The sequence below is a fragment of the Apodemus sylvaticus genome, chromosome 9 (genome assembly GCF_947179515.1).
Source record: "Apodemus sylvaticus chromosome 9, mApoSyl1.1, whole genome shotgun sequence".
NCBI lineage: Eukaryota > Metazoa > Chordata > Mammalia > Rodentia > Muridae > Apodemus > Apodemus sylvaticus.
This window is the reverse complement of record NC_067480.1, coordinates 81,685,579-81,709,621: the sequence shown is the minus strand read 5'-3', so window position 1 is coordinate 81,709,621 and position 24,043 is coordinate 81,685,579. Positions and strand designations below refer to the sequence as shown.

The 24,043-nt window shown below is 51.9% G+C and overlaps 2 protein-coding genes across 5 annotated transcripts in view; one reads left to right on the top strand and one right to left on the bottom strand.

Annotated features, from left to right (window-relative positions):
* Window positions 1–12,371, bottom strand: part of Tmem63b (transmembrane protein 63B) — a 26,804-nt gene extending 14,433 nt beyond the window's left edge. The window contains exons 1-9 of the mRNA XM_052192140.1: window positions 12,227–12,371; window positions 5,650–5,832; window positions 5,342–5,421; window positions 5,074–5,112; window positions 4,048–4,138; window positions 1,756–1,793; window positions 455–597; window positions 318–369; window positions 63–171 (exon numbers count right to left, since the gene is read on the bottom strand). Coding sequence (XP_052048100.1) covers window positions 63–171; window positions 318–369; window positions 455–597; window positions 1,756–1,793; window positions 4,048–4,138; window positions 5,074–5,112; window positions 5,342–5,421; window positions 5,650–5,808 — 711 coding nt within the window. The 5' untranslated portion in view covers window positions 5,809–5,832; window positions 12,227–12,371. The remainder of the gene's footprint in view (window positions 1–62; window positions 172–317; window positions 370–454; window positions 598–1,755; window positions 1,794–4,047; window positions 4,139–5,073; window positions 5,113–5,341; window positions 5,422–5,649; window positions 5,833–12,226) is intronic.
* On the top strand, window positions 12,035–24,043 carry Mrpl14 (mitochondrial ribosomal protein L14). 4 transcript variants are annotated; one of them, XM_052192145.1, is made up of 3 exons: window positions 12,035–12,142; window positions 20,927–21,017; window positions 23,617–24,043. In XM_052192145.1, exons 2-3 carry the CDS (start codon window positions 20,947–20,949, stop codon window positions 23,981–23,983), a joined length of 438 nt encoding a protein of 145 aa, XP_052048105.1. In that variant the 5' UTR covers window positions 12,035–12,142; window positions 20,927–20,946; the 3' UTR covers window positions 23,984–24,043. The 4 variants fall into 4 exon arrangements, with proteins under 4 accessions (XP_052048105.1, XP_052048103.1, XP_052048106.1 ...); XM_052192143.1 differs by lacking the exon at window positions 12,035–12,142 and adding an exon at window positions 12,467–12,536; XM_052192146.1 differs by lacking the exon at window positions 12,035–12,142 and adding an exon at window positions 12,471–12,536 and having other exon boundaries at window positions 20,872–21,017.

The following is a 24,043-nucleotide window of genomic DNA, read 5'->3' as shown; positions in this document are numbered from 1 at the left end:
GCCTAGAAGGGATTCCAGGTAGCCCAACTCTACAGTGGCCAAGACAGGCCACCCTTCCTCACCAGGTCATCTTCCTTGTAGCGCATCTTAGAGGTGTGTCTCCGCATGCTGTAGACTGTGAGCAGCAGGTAGAGGAAGGCGAAAGAGGTATGTAGCCAGAGGAGGTTATTCCTGTGGGGAGCCCAGGGCACGTGGGTCACCGCGTCAGCACGGTCTGCCTCTGCTGTGTCCGTCTGTCTCTGCAACTCTCCCCCCCCACCCCACCGCTCTGGCTTCTCCCCTAGATCCCACCCCACCGCAGAGCTGCCCAGCCTCACCCTGATTTCAAGTTGGCAATGGTGGTTCTCCCGAAGCTGTAGGCATTGTTCTCTGGAAGGCGGGAAGGAGGGATGGTGGTGGGGTCAGAACAGACACCTTCTGCCCCCTCCACTCCAGCCACTTGGCCCCCACTGACCTAGCAGGTCCCCTGAGAAGTTGACGGGCAGCACGATGCCTACGGAGAGGACGCCCACGACAACCAGCAACCCAATGATGTGTCTTTGGAAGGACAGGTAGTGCACAGCGTCGCCCCCACACTTGTCCCGGATCTCATCGTCCCTGTAGGCCACGGGAGGCAGACAGGAGAGGCTGGTCAAGAGCAGCAGAGGAAAGGCTGGACCTGGCCTGTTCCGCCCCCCAGTCACCCTAGCCACCCCTGCTGATGGAGCAGCCATGGTGGTGAGACAGAGTTTCCCATCCCAATTTCCTGGGAAGGAGGAAGGAGGAAGGGGAAAAGAAGGGGAAGAAGGGGAGGAGGAAGAGTGGGAATAGGGAGAGGAGAAGGAAAAGGAGTGGGAGAGGGGAGAGGGAGGGGGAGGAGCAGGAAGAGGAGGAGGAAGGGGAGGAGGGGGATGGAGGGGAGGAGCAGGAAAAAGAGGAGTGGGAGGAGGGAGAGGGAGAAGGGAGAGGAGAAGGAAAAAGAGGAGGAGTAGGAGGAAGGAGAGGGAGAGGGAGGAACAGGAAGAGGAGGAAGAGAAGAGGAGGAAGAGGAGAGGAGGAAGAGGAAGAAGAGGAGGAAGAGGAGGAGGTAGAGGTGGAAGAGGAATCCACGGAGCCTGAAAGTAGCAGCAAAAAGAGCAAGAGAAGAAAAAAAAAGCAAGGTTGAGAATGGAGACAAACACAGGAAGATGGAAGACAGAATTGGGAGGGGGCAGGAAGGAGGGATGTTGTGGGAGGAGGTTGGGATATGGGCAGCAGCAGCTCCTTCTAGGGCCTTAAGCCTACCAGGGCTGAGCTCCCAAGGTCAAGGGCCCAGAGTATGGTTAGGGGCCCAGTGCTGACCTGTCTCAGCTTCCTGCCTTTCTCAGCGCTCACTGCCTGCCTGTGGACTCTGGCTGGACCTCCTGAGTTCTGCCTGCTGGCTGCTGGCTCCTGCCTGCGGCTGCCTGGCTGCTTCCAGCTGGCCTGCTGCCCCCACCCGCTGGCTGCACAGAGGCTGAGGTGGGGGCTCCGGCCCCTGCTCTCAATCAAGCTGTGGCCAGGGCTGTCACCAGGGCATGGCTGACCTCGTGCAGGGTGTCACAGAGGAGATGGCGGGTCGGAATAAGCATGCAGGGGGGTGGGCAGCAGAGGCTGGGCCTTGCAGTAGGGCACAGGGTACTGCAATGGCTAGGAGCCCTAAGGCCCTCAAAGCTTCTGGTCTCGGTTTTGGAGGGAGGTGACAGGTGCTGAGGTTTCTGTTTCTTTCTCTTTAGAGTGCGCAGACCATTCACTTACTTTATCCTGAAGATGGCTGTGAGCCAGGAGCAGAAGCCCTGGGGAAACAGAGGGACCACAGCTGGAGATGCCAGTCGACCAACCTGACCCCTTCCCTTTAGCTCCACCTATCAGCTTCTCAGAATTCTCTCTAGCCTGTGATCACGAGGCCACAGCTCCTACACCCACCTCACACCCGAAGAAAATCCCCATGACCACCACAGATGTGTCTGGGAGAGCATCTGCCTTGTATGAGTGAGACCCTGCTTTCTATCTCTAGTACTGGAAAAGATGAAAGTGTATGAGTGGGGACAAGGGAGATGGCTCAGTTAGTAAAAGGACCCGAGTTCAATCCCTGGTTCTTACAGAAAAAAAGCAGATGGTGGTACACAACCTACCCAGGAGAGGCACAGACAGAGGGATCTCTGGGGTTCATTGGACAGACAGGTTAGCCTACTAGGAAGCCCCAGGTCCCAGTTAAAGTCCCCATCTCAGAAGAACCAAGTGAGCCTGTCAAGATGGCTCATAAAGGCCCCCCACTGCCAAGTCTGATGACAGGCTTGATCTCTGGCATCTACCACGGTGGAAGGAGAGAAGTGACTTCCCTAAGCTGTCTGCTGTCCTCCTTACATAGCTTAGTGTGTGCATGAGTGTGTATGTGCATCATGGTGGGTAAATAAACACAAAACAAACAAACAAACAGACTAAGGTTGATACTGAGGAATGACAGTCAAAGGTGGCTGCTGTCCTCCCTGTGCACACGTGTGCGCGCGCGCGCATGCACACACACACACACACACACACACACACACAATCTGGAGATGCAGTTAACTGCAAAACCCTGAGGTTCTATGGACCAGATGGGGATGGGGTTGAAGGAAGGTACTGGGATCTCCTAATTTCTATCTAATAAGGGTTTGCAGGCTGGCACGATGGCTCAGAAGGTAAAGGTAAAGGTAAAGGTAAAGGTAAAGGTAAAGGTAAAGGTAAAGGTAAAGGTAAAGGTAAAGGTAAAGGTAAAGGTAAAGGTAAAGGTAAAGGTACTTGCTGCAAAACCTGACAGCCTGAGTTCAATCCTAGGGACCCATATGGTGGAAGGAGAGAGTCAGTTTCTGGAAGTTGTCCTCTGACCTCCACACATATAATGTACACATTTCCACACACATATGTACATAGATGGAAAACACATCCACAAACTTCTACAAATAAGTTAATTAGATTAAAAAAAAAAAGGGCCGGATAAGATGGATCACTCAGCAAAGGCAAAGGTTTTGCTGCCGAGTACAGGATGACTGGATCCTGTAAGCTGTCCTCTGATCTCACAGGTGTGCTGCTGTGTTATCTTCCTGCTTTTCGTATGTGGGTGAGTAGGAGCACACAAGTGCACGTGTACACACACACACACACAAACATGCACATACACACAATATAAAAATCTACAAAAATAAACAAAACCATCACAGCTAACAAAAACAGAGGGGTGTGCTACGCTCTTGACTGTCTTCTAGTCCACCTTGGAGGGACCAAAATCAAGGGTCCCTGGGCTGCAGTCTCTCTCCCTGTCCTCCTCTCAGTCCTGTCTGCAGGGTGGAGGCTTAGAAAGAGGCCCGCACTACCTTCTACCAAGAGAAGGCCCATGTCTAGTACGGGATGGGACAGTACTCCTTCCGGCTAAGATGCAGGACTGATTACCTGAGCTCTACTCAAGTCTGGGGGCCATAGGGCACCTCTGTCTGGCAGGGGTGATCCCTGTAGCTTGCCACGTACCCTGGGAATCTCAGAAAACTGACAGGCATCTCTGCTAAGGCTGCTGCAGGAGCCCTAGCCCAAATGGGACTGACCAGGGCCACCCCAGAGTGTGAGGATTAGCATTCTGCCTGGAACCAGGCAGGAAACTGCTGTGCACTTGATCTGATGGAAAGAAGTCTGGGGATTGCTATGGCCCGTCAGGTCTGAAGGGGCCGCTCAGTCAGCATTAACCCCTAGCAAGATGGCAGGTCCCTATATGCACGGACAGCAGCCTGCAAGCTCTATGTAACACGGTGGTGTCTAAATCTTACTGCATAGACCCTCAAGGCTTATTATAGTTTCTAAAACCACATCCAAAGACAAAAGGAATTTAAATCAATAGTGGAGGTGGACGTCAAACTCTACTGTTTCGGACCAAGTTTGGAACTGACAAATGTTAGAGGCTCTGGGCCTGCTGGTGTCCCCTGAACCTTAGCATGCTACGCCCTCTGCTGAGATGTCCGCACTAAAGTCCCTGGCCTGGCCTTATAGCAGTGTACCCAAGGAAATCGGGAGGACACTCACATTGTCCCTTTGGTCAAAGTCGACAGAGCTGGAGACGGAGGTGAGACGCTCATACCGGTCATGACTGTCCCCATGCATAGCTGATGCCACACTGGGGGTGGAGAGACAGAGCAGAGGAAGGTGAGAGGGGAGGGTGGGCCTCAGAGGACCAGCTATGAGCACCCAGAGGGACTAAAGAAGGCACAGAAAGCGCAGAAGCTGAAGCAAGAGTGACTGCCCCCTACCCACGCCTCCATCGAACACGCCTACTTTAGGGATCACTGGTAAGTGGGCCTTAGTTGAGAGGGTATCTTCATCACTGCCCAGAATAGAGGCAGGCCAAAGCAAGAACGGTAGAGCTCCCTGCAGTTCCAAAGGTGACCAGCAGGGGGAGTGGGAGGTGGTCAACAGAAACAGTTTTACCCCAAAAGCAAAAGGGAAGGGAAGCAGGGACCAGAAGAACCCATGGGGGTGGCAAGACTGGAAGATGTCTCTTGAGCAGGACCCTCCCTTCCCGTTTCCCGAGTCATTAGCTGCCACAGCTCCAATTCCAGTCCTATAGACAGAGACCACAGGAGTCAAAAAGGCCACAAATGGGGGGCAGGAGGCTCCTTGGGCAAGGCCCAGCCCCGGCCTCCAGACGGAGCAAGGAACCCTGAAATATGAAGAACTAGCTGTTAGGGGATGGGAAGCTGTTGGTGACACCTGATCTTGTCTCTGCATCAATGTGCGGGGATTGGCTAGGGACTTCCCAGAGGACGGTCCCTCGCCCCTGCCAGTGAAGGCCAAGAATGCCGGGGTTTACACAGAGGGGATTTTCTTAGGCAGGGAGCCTAAGAGGAGGAACTGAACCGGGATGGGCAGAGACAAGTTGAGGAGCCCCCTGCTCTGCGAAGCACACCGCCTGCGTTAATCTGAAACATGAGCCTGCAGAGGAGAAAACTGCCAAAGAGAAAACCAGCAACTGGCAGGAAGAGAAGAGAAGAGTGAAAAAGAAGAAAAAGGAAAGGAAGTTTAGTGTGGATAAGGGGCTGGCGCCCCACATACTATTCCTGTTCCACTCGTTCCCTCTCCTGCCGTCGAAGCCTGGGGAACAGAGAACAGAAAGGGTTAACTGCGGCAGATGGGAGTCCTGGGGACCCGGGGGACAGAGGCCCAACTAAAGGTCCTCACACCATCCTAGGTTGGCCTGGGGTCTACTAGTCCCTCTCTGTCCCCCAACAGAGGGAACAGAAGAAGGCTGGCGATTCCCCAAAGGCAACGCGGAACATGATGTTTGTGTGCAGAGCGGAGGGAGACAGGCCTGGGCTCTTACCTGTCTGCATCTGTCACCAAGGCCAGCCGCCCGTAGTCCCAGGCCACCTTCCGGAGGATGGAGAACAAGAACAGCAAAGCCTGAGGGTAAAAGGGGAGGAGAGTGGGACAGTCGTCTACAGCCAGGGGTGACAACCCTAACTTAAGAGAAGGACCCTGGCCTGGATGAACGGACCAGAGTTGGGAAGCGGCAATCCCTCTTTTTTGGTTGGGTCTGGGAAGGTGGACACGGGTCCGCAGTGGGGGATATTTGCCGGGGATGTCCTGGGCCCAGGTGTCAAGGGTGGGGGACAGTATGAGGTCACTCACGAGGAAGCACATGAAGTCCAGGGCCAGCACAGTGGGGACGCCCCCAAAGGGCAGGCCCTGTAGGACCGTGCTGCGGATCCGGGCGCTGTAGCAGTAGTCCTTCGGGTTGCTGCTGTTGAGGGCTGTGGTGCCCAGGGTGGCCAGCAGGAACGGCAGCATGGCTGCTACTGCCGCATGGTCCTCCTGGGCAGAGGGCAGGTCAGTCAGCTGGGTCTGTCCCCTTCCTGCCCTGGCCTAGCAGGTGGGGACAGGGAAGGCTGACCAACAGCCTCAGTGGGTGGAAACTGCTGGTGAGAAGATACGAGTGTATCACACGGATTTACGTCATGGCCCCCTGGCTATAACTCTATACTAGGTTAGGGCAGCACACCCCATCCTAGATCCCAATCCCAGCACCACCCCCCAACGTATGAGAATTTCTCTTAGAAGAGAAATGAGGAGGGGTGAACACTGGAAAGATGACTCAGCGGTTAAGGGCTTTGCTACTCTTCCAGGGGGCTTGGATTGGGTTCCTAGCACCCACATGGAGGCTCACAGCCATCCTAATTTCAGGTCCAGGGGATACGATGTGCTCTTCTGATCTTGGAGGCGCCAGGCATGCATGTGGTGTACACATGTATGTACATATGCAGACAAAACAACCATATATATATAAAGCAATGGAAATAATGTTTTTGTTTCTTTGTTTTTTGTTCTTTTCGAGACAGGGTTTCTCTGTGTAGCTCTGGCTGTCCTGGAACTCACTCTGTAGACCAGGCTGGCCTCAAACTCAGAAATCCGCCTGCCTCTGCCTCCCAAGTGCTGGGATTAAAGGCATGGGCCACCACCGCCCAGCGGAAATAAATTTTAAAATGATGGGTAGAGGCCTGTTTCTATGCCAGAGAATAAGAGCCCAGAGCCAACATTCTGATCTTCTCAGAAGCCCTAAATTCAATCTGTCACTATAATACATGAATGAAGAATTAAAGTAGGTAGGGGGACTTCTCTGCCTTTTGGCTAAGTTCAAGCAAAAAATACGAAAAGAGAACCAGAACAATCAAATGAGCTTAGAGTTTTTAATTCTGTTAACCTCCTCCACATAACCACCTTCTAAACAGATGTTCAGCATGAGAGCTGTTCCTGTGTTCTCGGAGCAGAGCACTGGGCTGGAAGGCAGGTAAAGGAGCCAAATGTCAGGGTCTGTGTCACCACGCTGGCCTCTGCCATACCTGCTCGTCCCCACCACATTTCCAACCCAGTTTTCCTCCCTTCTCTCCAACTAGCTGTACAGGGGGAAAACAGAGGGGTGTAAGGACTACAACTCCCAGAATGCTGTGCTTCTGTCTACGGAGTAGAGCAGGCTGGGAATGCTGTGCCCTCCCGCCAGCTTTTCCATTGGCAAAAGAGAGGGAAGAGTGGGCGAGGCCTCTAAAGGCCCCCAGCAACCACTGTACTACTGTCTTGCCCAGTGCCTGCCTGGTGCCCTGCCACAGCTTTTGTGCCCTGAGTGGATGAAGGGCAGGAGAGGAGGGAAGGGGAAACCAGTTGGAGCCCTGGGCTCTGGAAGTGCTTGGGGACAAAGCTGCGCAGGGCCCTGGGGAGGTTCCCAGGCTGAAGAAGTGTAGCTGCAGCAGAGACAGCTCCCTGCAGCACAGCTCACCCCGCCCTACTCAGGGGCCCCTGGGGGCCCCTTCTGCTGACAACATGGGCGGTTTGCCTGGGGGAGGGTCCCTAGGGAAGAAAGTCAACCAGACAAAGAGAGAACAACAAATCTAGAAGAGGTGACTAGCAAGTTGGAAGCAACTGTCTGTCCCTCAGTCCCCTAGGGTGACCTAGCACCTCTGGGGCCCTAGGGTCCCCTCTTCCCATTCAAGCATCCAACCACACAGGGCAGGAGCCAGGAGCTCTCAAGGAGGGCGTGGGCATTGTTTGTGTATTCCTCCTGGTCCAAAGCTTTTTGCCAAGACTGGTTCAAGACAGAGCAGAGAATAACTCCCTGCATACAGGCTCCTTTTTCTGGCCCAAAGCTGCCTTTAAAAACACATGAGTTTAAATCATGTGTTTAAGCTGCCTTTAAAAACACAGTGAGTTTAATCACTGTAGCAAGTACTAGTTATCTAGTGTCCATTGTTTTAAGAATAACAATATAAGGGGCTCAAGCGGCAGCTCAGCAGATAACAGCACTGGCTTCACTTAAAGACAACAAGGATTTAATCACCAGTGCCCACATGGCCGCTAACAACTGTGAACTCCAGCTCCAGATCTGACGCCCTCTTCTGGCCTTTGCTGGTATTGCACCCACATGGTACACAGACACATAGAGGCGAAACACTCCTCATGCATAAATACCAAATCTTTTAAAATAAAAGAATAACTTACGTGACTGCATTTAATCCTCAAACATCCTGTCATCTGAAGATGTGAGTACAGGGTTCAGAAAGGTTAAGTACTTTCCTACAAAGTCTACTTTCCCACAGGTCTCACGGTCAAAAAAATGATAGAAGCTGGAATTCAAACCTAAGTCAACTTCTACCTAAGCCGGGACCTTTCTCAGAACACAGCAGCGCTTTGCTGACAGGCCTAGAACAGGTGCAGCCTGGCCTCACTCTTCCAATCTGCAACAAAGAAACAGCAGCATGGCTCTCTGAGAGAGGTAAAAATGTATCTACAGTGGCGGCCTTTCACCGCCTTTCACCAAGGTCTCTTTATGTAGCCTAAGCTGATCTCTGACTTACAATCCTCTGCATATATGGAAGTTTCGTAAATAAAATGCTTACTATTTGTTCTTGGGCCAGGGAATACAAGAGCAGTCCAGGCAGACATATGTTCAGATGTGTAAATGTGGTCATATGTGTGTGTCTGTCTGCATAAGATGCTAGATAACCAAATGATAGTGTGCAGAAATAAAGGGACTTGTGGCCTCTGAATGGAGGTGTATGTGTGGCCCTGTCCGTCCATCCGTCTGTCTGTCTGTCTGTCTGTGAGTATATCTCGGTGTATAAATTAAGATACATGGATGCTGAGGCTCCAGCACAGGTTAAAGGTGGGTGTAGGTATTTTGGAGAGGGAGGCTCAGAGTAGTCTCCCCCCTACACCCCCTTTTTTTTTCTTTGAGACAAGGTCTCATGTACTGCAGACTGGCTTTACTCTTGTTATGAAGCTCTGGATGATCTTAAATTCCTGTCTCTCCTTCCCAAGTGCTGGAAATCCAACCTAGGGCTTCAGGCGATCTGAGCAAGCACGTTGCCAACCATGTTGCCTCTCTAGTCCTAACTTTTCTGAACTCCAGGAACTTCAGTGACTGTTCCCACCCCTTGTCCAAACTCTTTTAATGACATCCTCCTGTCCGCCTTTCCTACTCTGAAGGAAGATGGGACACTCTGGGAGCTTCTACAAGATGTGGCTCTGATCCTCTGTAGGTGAGAGTTCCCCAGGATTGAACGACACAGATCCTCCCCTGCACACACAGCAAGCAAGACACACCCAGATCACCCATCCACAGGGAGGAAATAGGGACCAGAGGAGGGAGTGGAGCCAGGCGAGGTCACGGGGCAGGTAAGAGGTGGAGCTGGGCTGGTGGTGGCTTTGCTGGTTGTCAGGCTGACTGGGGGTTGCCGGGCTGTGTGTCATTCGGGGCAACTGCTTTCAAAGCCAGCCTAGCACTGGGCAGCCGAGCAGAGGGCAGCATACTTGGGGATAGACAGGAATAGCAGGCGAAGGTTCTCCCAATCCAAACATACCCAGCCAGCTACGAGCTCATTTCTCTAGTTGGATACTGAAGTTGGAACTGTATAGAGGTGGGGATTATAGCGTAACCAAATCAAGGTTGTCATTTCACTAATAAAAACTGTTAGATGTTATTTTTTGTTTGTTTGTTTTCTTTGTAGAGTATAGGCTTCTTACAAAGCCAGTGAATAAGAAATTAACTCTTTGTATGCCATCTGGACCTCAGTCTTCCAATCTGTAACAAATACCTACAGCTTTGCTTGGCTTTGGTGGACCTCAGAGAAAGGCAAAGGTGTAGCCATTGTAGCCATAGGTGGCTGCCTCCCCATCTCTTCAGAATCCAGCTATATAGCCTCGGCTTGGCTCCAAGTCAACATACAAGCATGCTCTGCCACACCTGGCCTGTCCCCGGCATCACTTTTTATCCTGTCCCCAGCATCACTTCACTAAGCACTTTGTAAATGTTACTATTTGCCACCCCTCACAAACCCAACAGGTCACTGAGGCACAGAGAAGGCAATTAACTTGGGGAAGGCCACACAGCAGTCTGTGATAGATCCAGAGATGGGCCCAGATATTTCGCTGCTCCTGCCAACAGGAGAGTTCACTAGCAGGGCTCTGAGGGCTGTGAGCACCAGCTCTGAAGAGTGCCATGCCCTAAATCTACAGGTTTGCCTTTTGTCCAAGCTTGACTCAGCCACGTGTGGGGTTTGTTGGTTCAAGTTCTGAGGCAGGGGAAGAGGACTGACTGAGAGTTCTAAAATGAAGCACTTGGCTTTTATTCTGGAAAGGGTACTTAACCAGCTCAGGTCCTTCACCTATAAAACAGAGACAACAACTCAGCCCTGTGGCTGCTTGAAAGATTAATTAAAATTCAAAACAAAACAACACAAGCCACCAAAAACTCTAGTTCACAGCTCTTAAAACAAGCAAGCAAACAAACCAAAACCACCACAAAAAAGGACCAGCTGTTGAAGGCCAGCATGCACCTGGAAGATGGAGTCAGGAGGATTAGGAGTTCAAGGCCAGCCTGGGATAAATGACAACCCATCTCAAACAAAAGAAACACAAAAAACAGCTGTTATTAATAAGATACAGACTCCAAGAGGTTGCTTTAGTGGAGGTAGGCTGGTTAAGACCCAAATAAAATATATAATTTCATGATAGGAATAGAATAGAACTCCTCAGTGGGAGCTGGGGGATAGAGGGCACTTCCTCTATATTAGGACTCTGTCACCAAGTCTCAGAATGCCCCCACCCACCCACCGTAGGTGGGGTAGGACTCCAGAGGAGACTGATAGGTCAGGAAGTTCAGAGATGTGAACCCATTATAATCGATCAACTGTCAGGCAGAGTGCCAGGCTATTTACCTGCATTAAGCTATTGGATCCCAAAGATGCACCTCGGAAGGAGGTGGTAGTAACTAATCACACTTTTAGATAGAAACTGAGGTTCAGATGGGTTAAGTAACTTGCCAAGGTCGCAGAGCTCAAAGAACAGCAGATCTGGGATTTGAACCCGGTTTTCTGTTTCTCTGCTGTACTTGGAAGAAATTTGTACCGATGCCAAAAAGGGGTTCTTAGCTACTTATCACCCATCTTCTGCCTCAAAACATCCCCACCCACCTACTCGCTCACTCACTGGCCAAGACTTCAACAGCAGGCCCCAGCATGTGCTGCCCGGTACATGCCAGGACGTGGACCCTCTGGTATCCCGGAGGACAAAGGTGTTGCCAGCACACCCACCACCTGGGCCCAGCAGCCACTCCCCTTCCCCTCCTCTCATGTATCTGGAAGGCAGAGGACTGTGGGCCCCTGTTCAGGAGGTGTTGGGTACAATCTCATTCACCCCGGACTACCGTAGACCGGGAGGAGGTTCAGGGTCAGGGAGTGGTTCTGGGTAGGGAGCAGAGCCCCAAGCCCCTCTGAGCAACCGGCCGCCAGACTTCCGACCAGGGGACCAAGGCGGGTGGGTGGCAGCATAAGGCTCCAAGGGCAGCCAGCCCCTCTGACCTCTCTTCCCCACTTCCCCGGGCATCCTTGTTTTTTCTGAGCAATACAACGACAAGCTTTGGGACAGTCCGCACCAGGCGGTCAAGACAGTCGGGAGGGACAAAGCGCGCCCCCTCCCCCTCAATAGGGCCTTTGCCTACTCTGGATTCGCGTCTGAATCTTCTCCCCACCGCACCCTCCAACGCAGGCCCGGGCGGCTCATGAATGAACTGCTCTGTGTGGGGCGCAGGAGAGGACATGCTCTCCGGGCCGGCCGCCCTCTCCAGCCGACAGATCAGTCCCCACCAGGGCTGGGGCAGCCACCCGTCTGGTGCTAGCACCCTCGAGTCCTGCCCTTTGCCCAAGCCTGGACCCCTTGTTTGAGGCCAGCTTCGTCCCCAGCAACAAGAGAAAGAATAAAAATGAGACCGAGGGCATCGGACTTGGCGACCCTAGAATGCAAAACTCGGGGGCGGAGGCGGGTGGTTCCCTTCAGCGGCGCCAGCGGCTGGGGAGCAGCGGGGACCCGAGGAGGGCCGCGCACCTGGACGGAGCAGGTGGAACTAGAGTGGCACTCGAGGGCCGGGACAGAGGGGTCCCACCCCTTGGGAGATTCCGGCGGGGCGGAGGCAGAGGACGGCGCACATCTGGAGCCCCGACAGGGGTGGGAGGACTCACATCTGGCCGGGGACGGTGCGGGTTTGGGGACAAAGCGTGCCTCCATTGGGTCCCGTGGGGCCCGGGCACCTCTGGGTCCCGCAGGAGGTGGAAGGGAGGGGACGCGCAGCTGAGTCCAGGTGCTTTTTTTTTCCTTCCTTTGGGGTGGTGGTGAGATCCTATGAGCCAAGTAAGGGGTGCTGGGGAGGGGTCCGCGTACTCACCCCTAGGCGCAGACTCGGCTCCGACTCGGGAGCCCCGGCTCCGGGCGGGGCGGGGCTGGGGAGGGGGAGGGGGAGTCGCCGGGCGGCTAGAGCTCTGGGCTCCTGCGGCGGCCGCGGCAGCGCGTGGGGGAGGGGGAACAGAAGGAGGGAGGGGGGGCTGAGGGCGGGACTCCCGCAGGACCCGCCTCCACGCCGCACACGTAGAAAGTGCGCGCGCACTCACGGAGCGCCACTGGCGCGCAAGCGCAGCGTGCGGGGCGGGGCCTTGCGAGCGGGGTCCGTGGCGGGAGATTCCCAGGCTGTCAACGCGGTACGATGGGGGTTCAGGGGGCACCTCGCTCCACTCGCGCTACTTCTCCAGGTTTCTTCTCTGCATAGGGGAGGCGCTGTCTGGGAGGAGTGAGGACAGGCCATATTGGAAACCCAGTGTCAAGTGCGAAGGGCTCTCACCCTTCGCGAGGCCTCAGACCCTCTTGCATTCTCTTTGCCAAGGGCTATGGGGTCCGCGCCTTCCACGCGTTCCCGATGTGCTCACCTGCTTCTCCAGGTTCGGGATGTAGAGCCTCCGGGGATGAGGGCTGCGGCTTAGCCTGGGTTAAGTGGTTTAGGCCTGTTGCTCTGACGCGTCTCCTGCAGTTTTATCTTCTCTCTCCTCCTGGGTCTGTAGACGAGTTTGCTAGAAGCTTCTGTGGTGTAAAGAGGGAGTCATTGCTTTCGCTCCTGTCAGGTTGAATGACTGACTCCTTTGGCCCAGGGAATTCCCTGTTTTCTCAGTTCACCAAAGAACTCACCTAGCGGGGGTTGGGGGTAAGACTGGCGAGATGGAGAGGCGGAACGCCCCTTTTCTGTATGTCACCATACATCATGAGCACAAAAACAGGACAAACACCACCTGTTAAATTTCGAGGTCCTAAAGGGGACAGAGGAAATACTGTTTCCACGGTACTCAGAGAGCTTTGCAAGCTGAGACGTTAAGAAACTTTGTAGCGGTCGCAAGAGCTGAGACAGAATCACCCTAGATTACTTGGGAAATAGTGGCAGCCAGGAAGGGTCTTGGCATCGGGACTGGACGCTACCATCCCGGCCAGTCTGTCTGCTGTATGTGGATATTCAGCTGCTCCTTTTGTAGCTGGAGGTTTGCCGCTCTATGATTTGTTCTGTTGAAGTGTCTTTCAGACACTCTCATGAGTGGCTTGGGAGTCGGTTTAGTACATCATGGCCATCATGTGTGTGTGTGTGTATGTTGCGCTTACAGTCTGTGTTCTGTCTTGGACACAAGGGCATGGGAGTGTACGAGGTCTCTTATACTGTTTCTGTGTGTTATAGAAAAGTTTGGGAAAGTATTGATCTCTTGTATCCTCTTGCTTTCCTCGGCTTGAGTTTTCAGTCAGTTTGAACCCCCTGAAGATGCAGTTGGTAATACTAGTAATAAGCACATTGGAATTGGCTATCAGTGGGGCTTGCCTGTAATCCCAGATGTAGGTAGGTGTTCAAGGCCATTTAGAGATTGCCTGACATCATGTCTCAACAAACCAAACCAAACATACAAATTCCCCAACCTTGAGGATTTCGTTGGTGGTCAGGGAAAGAAGATGGATGAGTGGCAGGAGACTGTAGGTCTGGGTTCTGAGGAGCTGTATGGAGTAAACAGGTTTTGATGGGGCTGGGTGGTAGTGGTGGCACACCTGTGGTGGCACACTTGAGAAACGGACTCAGGAACCCAGAGGCTCAGACTCCCACTTTATTGTTTCTTTTAAAATAGTATAATTTCAGAAACATCTTCCAGTGATCTCTGGAAATCCCAGAACCAGGTTACTAGGCCTGCCACTTCCGTCTTCTAGATACCTATTACCAGTGCCATTTGGCTTTAAAGTGAATTTTATTGTTCCAGAGAGTGGGTCATGCTAGTTTTCCACAAATACACACCCAAATCGATACAATTATGTAAAAAAAATCCCACAAGGAAGACACTTCCGAGAACCCCTTCTGGTAAAATGGATAACCTGTTACATAACAGATCCTTTTTCATTAAAAAATATTTTTTTCTATGTGTTTTGTTTTGTTGTTCTTTTTTTTTTTTTTTTTTTTTGTATTTTTGAAACAAGATTTCTCTGTGTAGCCCTGGCTATTCTGGAACTCATTCTGTAGACCAGGTTGGCCTCAAAACTCAGAGATCCACCTGCCTCTGCCTCCCAAGTGCTGGGATTAATGCAAAAGTCCTTTAAAGATTGTCGTGATCTGTTCCTCTGTGTGGACAGTGATGTCCACTGTCGCATGTGGATCTGCCCGAATGTATTTTCCTATCACTTAGGTTACTTGGTTTTATGGGAGCTCAGGAAGGCCTCAAGAAGCCACAGTACAGTTCAGCCTGTATTTATTGGTTTGTCTGTTTATGTGGGACTCATGATCCTTCTGCCTCTGCCTCCAAAGTGCCTGGATTAAATGTGTGTACCACCGCACCCCACTCCAGTCTTCCATTTTAGAGGTTGAAGGTTTATATACGCTATAATTTTATGGGTATGTTAACAGTTATAGTCAGTGTTCAAGAAAGGACTGAGATTCAGGGCTCACAGTGTTGTTCTGGGTCACAAAATGTGTGGGCCCAGAGGAGGTGTGAGTAGAGAAATAGGGTAGGAGGTCTCCCATCAAAATACTCTTAAAAATCATGTATGTCTTTGGAAGGTCAGGAAGTACTTCCTGTGTCTCCTCTAAGCTGAGAAGGGTTGGAGGACTATGTGATTTTCTAGGGAGGAGGGAGAGCCTTGTGATGGAGGAGTGAGACCACTCTTCCTGCCCCGAGCACGGGGAAACTAGCTGTTTTACTCTGTAAACCAGAAGGATTCCCCGGCCGGCATGGTCTCTCCCCTAAACGAAGCTAAGCAGTTTTACTCTTCTCAATGACCCCTGTTTGTCCACGATTCACTGAGACCTGGGGAAGTGATTTAAAGGCCACAGACTTCTCAGAGAGGAGAGGTTTGCGCTGAGAGATGGGTCCTGCCAGTAGCATTTCCTCTTTGGTTCTGACCTTGCTGTTCTGCTTTGCTACCTGACTTCTTATTCCTGGTTCCTTGCTACTGCTGTAGTTCAGTCCTATAGCAAGTTAAACATAAGATAAAAGCTGTAGACCAAGTGGAGAAAAGCTCAGTGTCAGCTGTCGTAGAAGTTGATCTTCATGTCCTTAAAGGGAGCTCTGCTCCTTGGTAGTGAGTGACGCTGGGAAGGCTCACACCTGGGCAGGTGAGTCAAATCGGTCTCTGCTCTGCCTCGGGCTGTGCTGGGTGTGGTATATTATTATTGACGGGATCTTACTATGCTGACCTGGAATTCAATATGTAGACCAGGCTAGTCTTGAACTCACAGAGAGCCACTTGCCTCTGCCTCCCAAATGCTGTTATTATGGGATGGCCCACCATGCCTGGCCTTGGCTGGTTTGCTGTTTTTGCTCTTTACTGTTTGACACAGTCTCACGTAGCCCGAGCTGCTTTGAACTTGTATTTATTTGGTTTCGGTGAAGTTTTTAGTGGGTAGGACTGCATTTGAACCTTACCCCGGCCCTACAGACTATACTGGGGTAGGAACAAGTTTGAGCTCTGGTCTGGGCTTGGTCGCCTTGTCACCTGGGTGGAGTGGCAAGCAATGGTACCATTTCTGATTTCATCCCTCCACCTGCAGAATGATGCAAGTCCCGGCTGGGTCAGCCCCCTGCAGGCAGGTGCCTGCTCTGGTTTGTTTTTCTGTTTCCAATGGATCCAAAGGAATGAAACCATCAAAGACAGTGCTCTGGCTAGGATACTTTGAAAATTGCAACATATTAGACTTGTAAGAGATTAAACTATATACACAAAATAAACTCCTGAACGAGAAAGAGAGTGAGCCAGTAGGGAAACAGTAACAAGTGTGTAAGCCACAGATAGGAGTCTTTGTTGAGCCGAAATGAAGGGAAGGGTTCCCATGGGAGGATGGTGGTCTTCAAAGTGGCCAGGCCTTTGCTTTTTCTTGCCTAACAAGATTTATTTGTTTGATTTTGGAGACAGGGCCTCGCTCTGTAAAAAGGTGGTTTAGAATTCCCAGGCTGAAGGTGACTCTCCTCGGCTTCTTTGCTCCAGAGTGGGCAGGCCTGGCTGGGAAACAATGTATAGGTCTCTGATGCTCATTATACCTGAATTGTATAGCGAGACACTTCGCTGGTTACTTTGTAATTGAAATTCAACACCCAAGTAATACCTGCAAAAGATGGCTCAGCCAGGCTGCAACATTCTTATGCACAAGTGTGGAACCTGAGTCTGCTCCCCAGAACCAGTAAATGTGGAAGGAGAGATCTGACTCCACGGTTGCCCTCTATACAACACACACATACATGATAATAAATGAATATCCTCAAGTAGCGGTGCTTCCCCCCCCCCCCCCACACACACACAGTATACCAAGCGTAAGCGCCTCCCAGATTGTTCTATGTATGAAAAGTAGCAGAAATCCACCGGGCCTAACAAAAAAGAAAACTAACTGAAAATAAGCCCTCTAGAGCAGTGGTTCTCAACTTTCCTAATGCTGTGACTCCTTACTATCCTCATGTTGTGGTGACCCCCAACCATAAAATTATTCTCATTGCTACTTCATTACTGCAGTTTTGCTACTGTTATGAATTGTAATGTAAACATCTGTGTTTTCCAATGGTCTTAGGCAACCCCTATGAAAAAACTGTTTGCCCCCAGAGAGGTCATGACCCAAAGGTTGAAAACTACTGCTCTAAGACATCAGAAGCCTGGATGCATGAAAAAGTCAAGCCAGGCATGCTGGTGCACACCTTTAATATCAGCACTCAGGAGGCAGAGGCGCGTGGGTCTCTGAGTTCAAGGCCAGGCAGGTCTACAGAGCGAGTTCTAGGACAGCCAGCGCTACACAGAGAAACCTTGTCTTGAAACAACAAAAAAAGAAAGAAACATATAAAGGGAACTCTGGGCTCTTTTTGGCAGTCCCTTAGCTGTAGCCATGAGTCAAATAGCTGCTCTCCACCCTAAGCAGGGCAGGTAGTGGTCTCCGGGCCAGAGGAGCATGCACCCAGTGGGACGGGTACGGACGAGCCTAGTGCACACCTCACCCTTGGAAACCCCTGCTCTCTCTGCCTCTGCAGCATGATGGAGTTTAACCAAGGTGGGAGAGGGGCACGCTTCTCGTGGATTAGATCACCTCTGTCCTGCCCTTTGAAGGAAAGGTTGTGATTCACACTCTGAAATGGGAAGATAATGCTCTGAGTTGACCAGGAAGTCTCATGAAAGGCCACCTCTGGCACTGGAATCTTCCCAGTAACCTAGCTCTGTCTAAATGAGTGTCATAGGAAATACCGAGGGCAAACAGGGCTTAGAAAGAGACAGCACTCTGTGTGCCAGGGTCTTCTAAGCCCCAGAGCCTGACTGCTAGCACCTAACACAGAGGCCTGGTAAGAGTTTCTTTGAAGTCCCTTGCTATCCCATAGCACACCCCTCCCCATCTGAAGCGGTAATTTGGTGATGGCAGTGTTCACCCCAAGTCGGGACACACTTCCATTGGCACCAAGAGACCCTTAGAGGGGTTGGTGCCTGTGAAGTCCCTGTGTCTCATCAGTGTGCGTGTGGGCATCTAACTTATTGCTCTCCTGCTGTTTCTCGGGACCCAGATCTCCCAGTGTGGGAGAAGCAGGTGTGAGTCTGACTGTGCCTTCAGGCCACAGCAGACAGAGCACACTGCTGTCTTTTTACTGCTGAGTCTACTGAGGTTGAGGTCAGAGGTCACAGTCAGTACCAGATACCTTAGAAACTGAAAGTTATCATGGGCTTTCTCATAGGAAAGTTGAAGCTGAGTAGTGGTGCCTTGCACCTTGAAACCCCAGTGCCCGGAGGCAGAGACAGGTGATCTGTGAGGTCTAGGCCAGCCGAGGCTTCGTAGAGAAACCCTGTCACACACTAAAAGTCTTCTCTGTAGGAATGGCCCCTGTGCTCAAGGGTAGGGCACCAAGTTCCTGCCTTCCCAGTACCTTGACCATTCGAGATGTCCTAAGTTTTTGAGTATGAGGAAGTAAGCAGCAAGGAGTCTAAGAGCCCAATGCAGAGGTGAGGTTCCTGTGACCCCAGGATCAACAGTGTGGGCTGTGTTCAAATCATCTTGAATAGCTAGGGAGTCCCTTTCCTCTGGGAGTGAGCCTGAGGGCCAGCTGGCATCGGAGGGCACAGCTTGGTTGGGGTTTGAGGCACAGTCTGGCCGCCCATCAGAGACGCGGTGGGTTGAACCTCATTTAGTTATACACCGAGCATGAGCCTTTCTGCTCCCTACAGCGCAGATTGTCTTTAGATCTTAGATGGGGGCTGGGAAGTCACTGAGTGCTCTCCTGACACGGTCAAGGTACTGGGTGCAGTCCCAGTGCAGGACCCAGCTGAACCATAGGTCAGATTGGAAGGAGTCCTCCTCACCTGGCATTTCAGGTCCTTCAGCAGGCCCTGAGGGAGGTGCCTATGATCAAAGTGGACACGTCATGTCAGTCTTGTTTTGGCTTTTGAGGTCTATCTGTGGTCCCCTGGCTGTCCTTGAACTTGTTATGTAGACCAGGCTGGCCTGGTCTTCCTAAATGCTGGGATTGAGGGCATGTGCCGCACCTGGAAAATGTCGGTGTTTTGATGGAACTAGAGTTTGTTAAGAGTTGTGGAGAAATACTAATATTTACAGCTGCCATGTTTACTCTAGCCGGTTACTGTGGTTCAAATTGTCACTCACCCCTGTGTCACCTTGGTCAACGTATCCTCTGGTCATGTGTGTGTGTGTGTGTGTGTGTGTGTGTGTGTGAGAGAGAGAGAGAGAGAGAGGGGGGGGAGGGAGAGGGAGAGAGAGGGGGAGGTCAGTAATGGTATGCACTGCACAGTAGTGTTTGTGAGTTAAATGGAACGACAGTGCACAGCATTTAGCCTAGATTGAGGCGTGATAGGACCACCTCAGCAAAGGTTCAAGGAAACAGAGGGATCCAACAACTCAAAGCCTGGGTGTGTAGAGGCCCCCAGGCTGGCGCTCCTTGTGATGCTCTCTGTAGATCACTAAAAGTCTCGAGAAGAAGAGAGGTATAGGGTGGGCGCGCAGCCGGGGCCAGGTCCTCTGCATCGCTCATGCCTGGGCTCACAGCCATTCGACTCGCACAGGATCTCAGGGAAGCTGGGCTCATCATCCAGCGCCCGGGTGGGCTCCCTGGGTTAGCAGCTGTCTGCTTCAGGCTAGCCCGGCACTTCATGGGTGTCCCACGGAGGGCACTGAGGTGATGGGATTTGCGGTGAGGCACCGAGTGATTGGCACCTATGGAATGCTCCCACGTGGAGGTGAGTGGTGAATTCTCCCTCCACCTTTACTAAACAGTCTTATCTGTGGCGCCTCGAAGCCTTGCTGAGCAAAGCTGTGTGTAAATACTCCAGGGCGCAGGCGCAGCTCTGCGGGGCTGTCCAGCGGTGCCCTCTGCAGCCAGGCGCCTGGATGGAGCAGCTGGCCCGCCGACAGCTGGGATCCCTCATTGTGCTGCAGTGATGTTAGTGTCCTGCAGGACCTTCCGACGTGTGTGTGTGTGTGTGTGTGTGTGTGTGTGTGTGTGTGTGTGTAAGCTTGTGCTAGGGAGCCACAGAGCCAAGGTCTGTGAACTGGACTCCTGACTCCTAGATGCTGTAGCTTTGTTTCCTGTCTGTGGCTGTTTCTCCATGCTGTGGGGGAAGACTCACCCAAATATAGACTTTGGTCAGTGCCTTGGCAAGGCTGGCCTTGGCCCTACTTTGCCGACCTTGGGCTCTACAGGTGTCCTGGCATTCGCATTTGGGGGAAGGGTGATACGTGACCTGACGCTTAGGAAGCTGCTCAGAGCGTTAGCATTTTCACCCCTACTTCAGTGCTACGGACAACCCAGGGCGTGCGCAAGTACCTACCGCTGAGCTGTATTCTCAACCCTTGAAGACATTATTTTCGTTTTGTGCACACTAGTGTTTAAATATGTGCCTGGTGCCCGAGGAGGCCAGAGGGCCCTCTGCAAGAACAGCTAGTGCCCTTAACCACTGAGCCATCTCTCCGGCCCCATGTTTTGTTTTGTCTTTATTAATTTCTTTGAGTTGGGGTCTCGTGTAGCCTAGGCTGGCCTGGAACTCACTATAGAGCTCACAGGTCTTGAACTTTTCATTCTCCAGCCTAGGCCTTCCACAAGCTGGGATTTCGGGTCTGAGCCGCCATACCTGGTTTGGTAGGTTTTAATACAGGGGCTCACTCTCTAGCCCAGCCCGCGTGGACCGTGGACCCTCCAACCCAGAACAGTTGGGATTACAGACCTGTGCCTCCAGGTTGGGCCAATCCACACTCTTCCTGGGTGCTGAACTGGCACACTTTCAGAAGGCACCCTGGTGTCAAGAAGGGAATGGCATTCGACTGCAGCCCTCTTGGGAAGCTGTGGCTGACTTGGGTATGCCGATGGCCTTGTGTTTTCTCCTGCCCGAGGAGGCTGAGATGGTGGGCGTGCCTTTCTCTGTGTTGGTCTGTTACAGCTGACCTGCGGGAGTGTGACTCAGCAGGATTGGGAGCTGGAGTTCTGTCTAATCATCCGTGTATCATTCAAACACCAAGATTCTTATTTAGTGACTAATGAACGTGTTCTACAGTGCCCTCTCCCACACAGGTCCCCAGAGAAAACAGCCTCTGTCCCCTATCCTGCAGGTTTGCCGTCTTGGGATCCCATGGCTGTCCTTCCTGGGCTCTGGGGCTCCTTTGCCCATGTCAGCAGAACGGTCAGCCAGCGCGGCTTCAGGTAATACTTAACATCTTGTTCTTGAGAAGCATCCTGGGTAAACCTGCCTCTCTGGCTGGATCCCGTGGTGACTAGAATGGAAGAGGGAGCTCAGAGAGCTGTCGGGTCCGCATGGGGGACAGGTTAGGGCAGATGAAGGAAAGAGTGGCTGTGGTGGAAGCTGTGTTCAGTCCCTGTCAGTTCCTTAGAGTCTGTTCTGAGCCTGCCACTCTTAGGGCTTTTAAACCCCTTATATTTTGAAAAATTCACTTTGTGGGGTGATGGTGTGAGAGTGTGTGTGTGTGTGTGTGTGTGTGTCTATCTATTTGCGCATGCACGTGTCCTGGTACACGTGTGGAAGTCAGAGGACAACTTGCAGAAGTTGGTTCTCTCTACAGTGTGGTTCTCAGAGATTAACCTAAGGTTTTTGCCCTTGGTGGCAAGCCCCTTCATCTGTTCAACCATCTTGCTGACCCCAAACTTTTTTTTTTTTTTTTTGGATTTGGTTTTTTGAGACAGGGTTTCTCTGTGTAGCCCTGGCTGTCCTGCGACTCACTCTGTAGACCAGGCTGGCCTCGAACTCAGAAATCCACCTGCCTCTGCCTCCCAGAGTGCTGCAATTACAGGCGTGCACCACCACCGCCTGGCTGACCCCAAACTTTTTTCAAGAATGATTTTTTTTTTTCACGACTGTGGACTGAAATCCATGGTTTCCAACTTTCTTCTTACATTTTATTTTGATTTTTGTTGTTTTTGTTTGCTTTATAGAATAGTTTTACTGTATAGCTGTAGCAAGCCTAGACATTTCCATGTAGACCAGGCTACCCACTTCCCACTTCTGCTTCTTGAGCACTGGGATTACAGGCACATGCTATCAGCTATCTGTGTTACTTGTAATTTTGAGACAAGATCTCACCAGGTTTCCCAAGATGACTTTAATCTTACCCTGGAGCCCACATGACTTTGAACCTACCATCTTCCTGCCTCAGTCTCCCATGTTGTCAGGATTGCATTCTTGGCCCAGCAAAATTAACCTTTAATTACAACATCGCACGACCTTGTTGGTTCATTCTTCGTTACCGAGCCAAGATAGCCCCACCCCCAGCCACACTGCTCTCCCTGTGAGACCCTATTTTCCTTCTTCCTGCATCCTGTAGATGAATGAGAATTGCTTCTCCTGCAGAAGAGTAATCAAGGTAGGCCCCAGAAACATGCTGTGAATCAGCTAACTCTAAGATGTGATAGGCGCGGGGAAAGTGGCTCAGCAGTGATGGTGACCTGGCCGAGTTCCATCCTTAGGACCCATGTGGTGGAGGGAAAGGACCAGCGCCTGTCCACATGCATGTGCAGAGTAGAGCCGATGGGGAGAAACGTGAGGGTGCCCAGAGGGGAAGTGGGTGCAGCCTGCCCAAGCCCCTAGGGCGTTCGAGACGCCATCCACAGCGGAAGCAGCAGGACTGGAGTGGCTTGCAGAGCGCACAGGAGGTCAGTAGGGACCTTCTGAATTTGCTATGCGCGGAATTGAGGAGAGCTTTGCTGTGTACAGTCAAGGCTAAACAAAGAAGAGGCGTGGCCTGGAGGTGGAGTCACAGCCGGAAGCCGTGGGGATAGGCATGTTGGGAAGAGGTACTGGGATGCCCTTGGATTGTGCTAGAGATGCCAATGTCAGCTGGGCATTGGTGGCGCACACCTTTAATCCCAACATTTGAGAGGCAGAGGCAGGTGGATTTCTGAGTTTGAGGCCAGCCTGGTCTACAGAGTGAGTTCCAGGACAGCCAGGGCTACACAGAGAAACCCTGTCTCGAAAAATCAAACAAACAAACAAACAGGAGAGAGAGAGAGAGAGAGAGAGAGAGAGAGAGAGAGAGAGAGAGAATGTCACACAATTGGAAGGTGGAACTCCCACGGTGGCAAGACTGGATCTGTACCTAATGCTCTTCTGTTTTTGAAGAGGAACGGGTTTGGAGGGTGGTGGTGCTACAAGATGTCCTCGCTCACATTCCCCTTGTTTGGAGGCTAAGGCAGGGGTTCACTTGGTCGCAAGAGTTTGGCAAGGTAGAGAGACCCATCTCAGAAGCAAACAAGTTGTTATCTTGACAGTTTCTAGTTTCTGTCATGATGTGTCAGGGCTCCCTCAGAATAGAGTCTCCAGGTTCCCAGACTCTGAGAACAGGGAAGCAGGATCTGGGGAAGCAGGTTCTGCAGGATTGGCGGGGTGAGGCGGCCTGTGGAGCCACGTTAGCCCTCCTTGACTTTCAGAACGCAAAGGCTGGAGTTGAAGGGTGCCATCAAGTTTCCTGTCACAGAAATATTGCAATCTTGACACCAATAGAAGCTCTTGGTTTTATGAGAGAGTACACAGATTATTGGCCTCAAGCCTGTGATCCTCCTGCCTCAGCCTCCCAAGTGCTAGGATTACAGGTCTTTGCCAGCAAACTGTCTTAGAAGCTCACCATTCTAAGCAAGTGGGTAGTTGAGACTTCACAACCCCTGACTTTTGGTTCCTGGGTCACTCTGCTTAGTGTGTACCTGTGTATGTGTGGAGCTGACCTGCTCCTTCCTGCCCTCTGAGAGGCCCGGAGAGATCTCAGTCACAGACTTACTTATTTTCTCCCATTAGCACCTCTGGGAGCCTCAGTGCAATCCAGAAGATGACTCGGGTCCGTGTGGTGGACAATAGCGCCCTGGGCAACACCCCGTACCATCGGCCTCCCCGATGCATCCACGTCTACAACAAGAGTGGGGTGGGCAAGGTGGGCGACCAGATCCTGCTGGCTATCAGGGGGCAGAAGAAGAGAGCGCTCATCGTGGGACACCGCATGCCTGGCCCCCGGATGACCCCAAGGTTCGACTCCAACAACGTGGTCCTCATCGAGGACAATGGCAACCCTGTGGGGACTCGAATTAAGATACCTATCCCGACCAGCCTTCGCAGGAGGGAAGGGGAGTATTCCAAGGTGCTGGCCATCGCTCAGAACTTTGTGTGAGCAGAGCGGTCATTCCCTCCATGGGACAGAATAAATGTTTCAGTGTGTGCTTTCTTCCTA

Bases quoted from the DNA above. Each gene is read 5' to 3' on its own strand.
- Mrpl14 (XM_052192145.1), top strand. From the start codon at position 20,947: ATGGCTGTCCTTCCTGGGCTCTGGGGCTCCTTTGCCCATGTCAGCAGA. The intron at 21,018-23,616 runs GTAATACTTAAC...TTCTCCCATTAG, and splicing joins GTCAGCCAGCGCGGCTTCAG to CACCTCTGGGAGCCTCAGTG.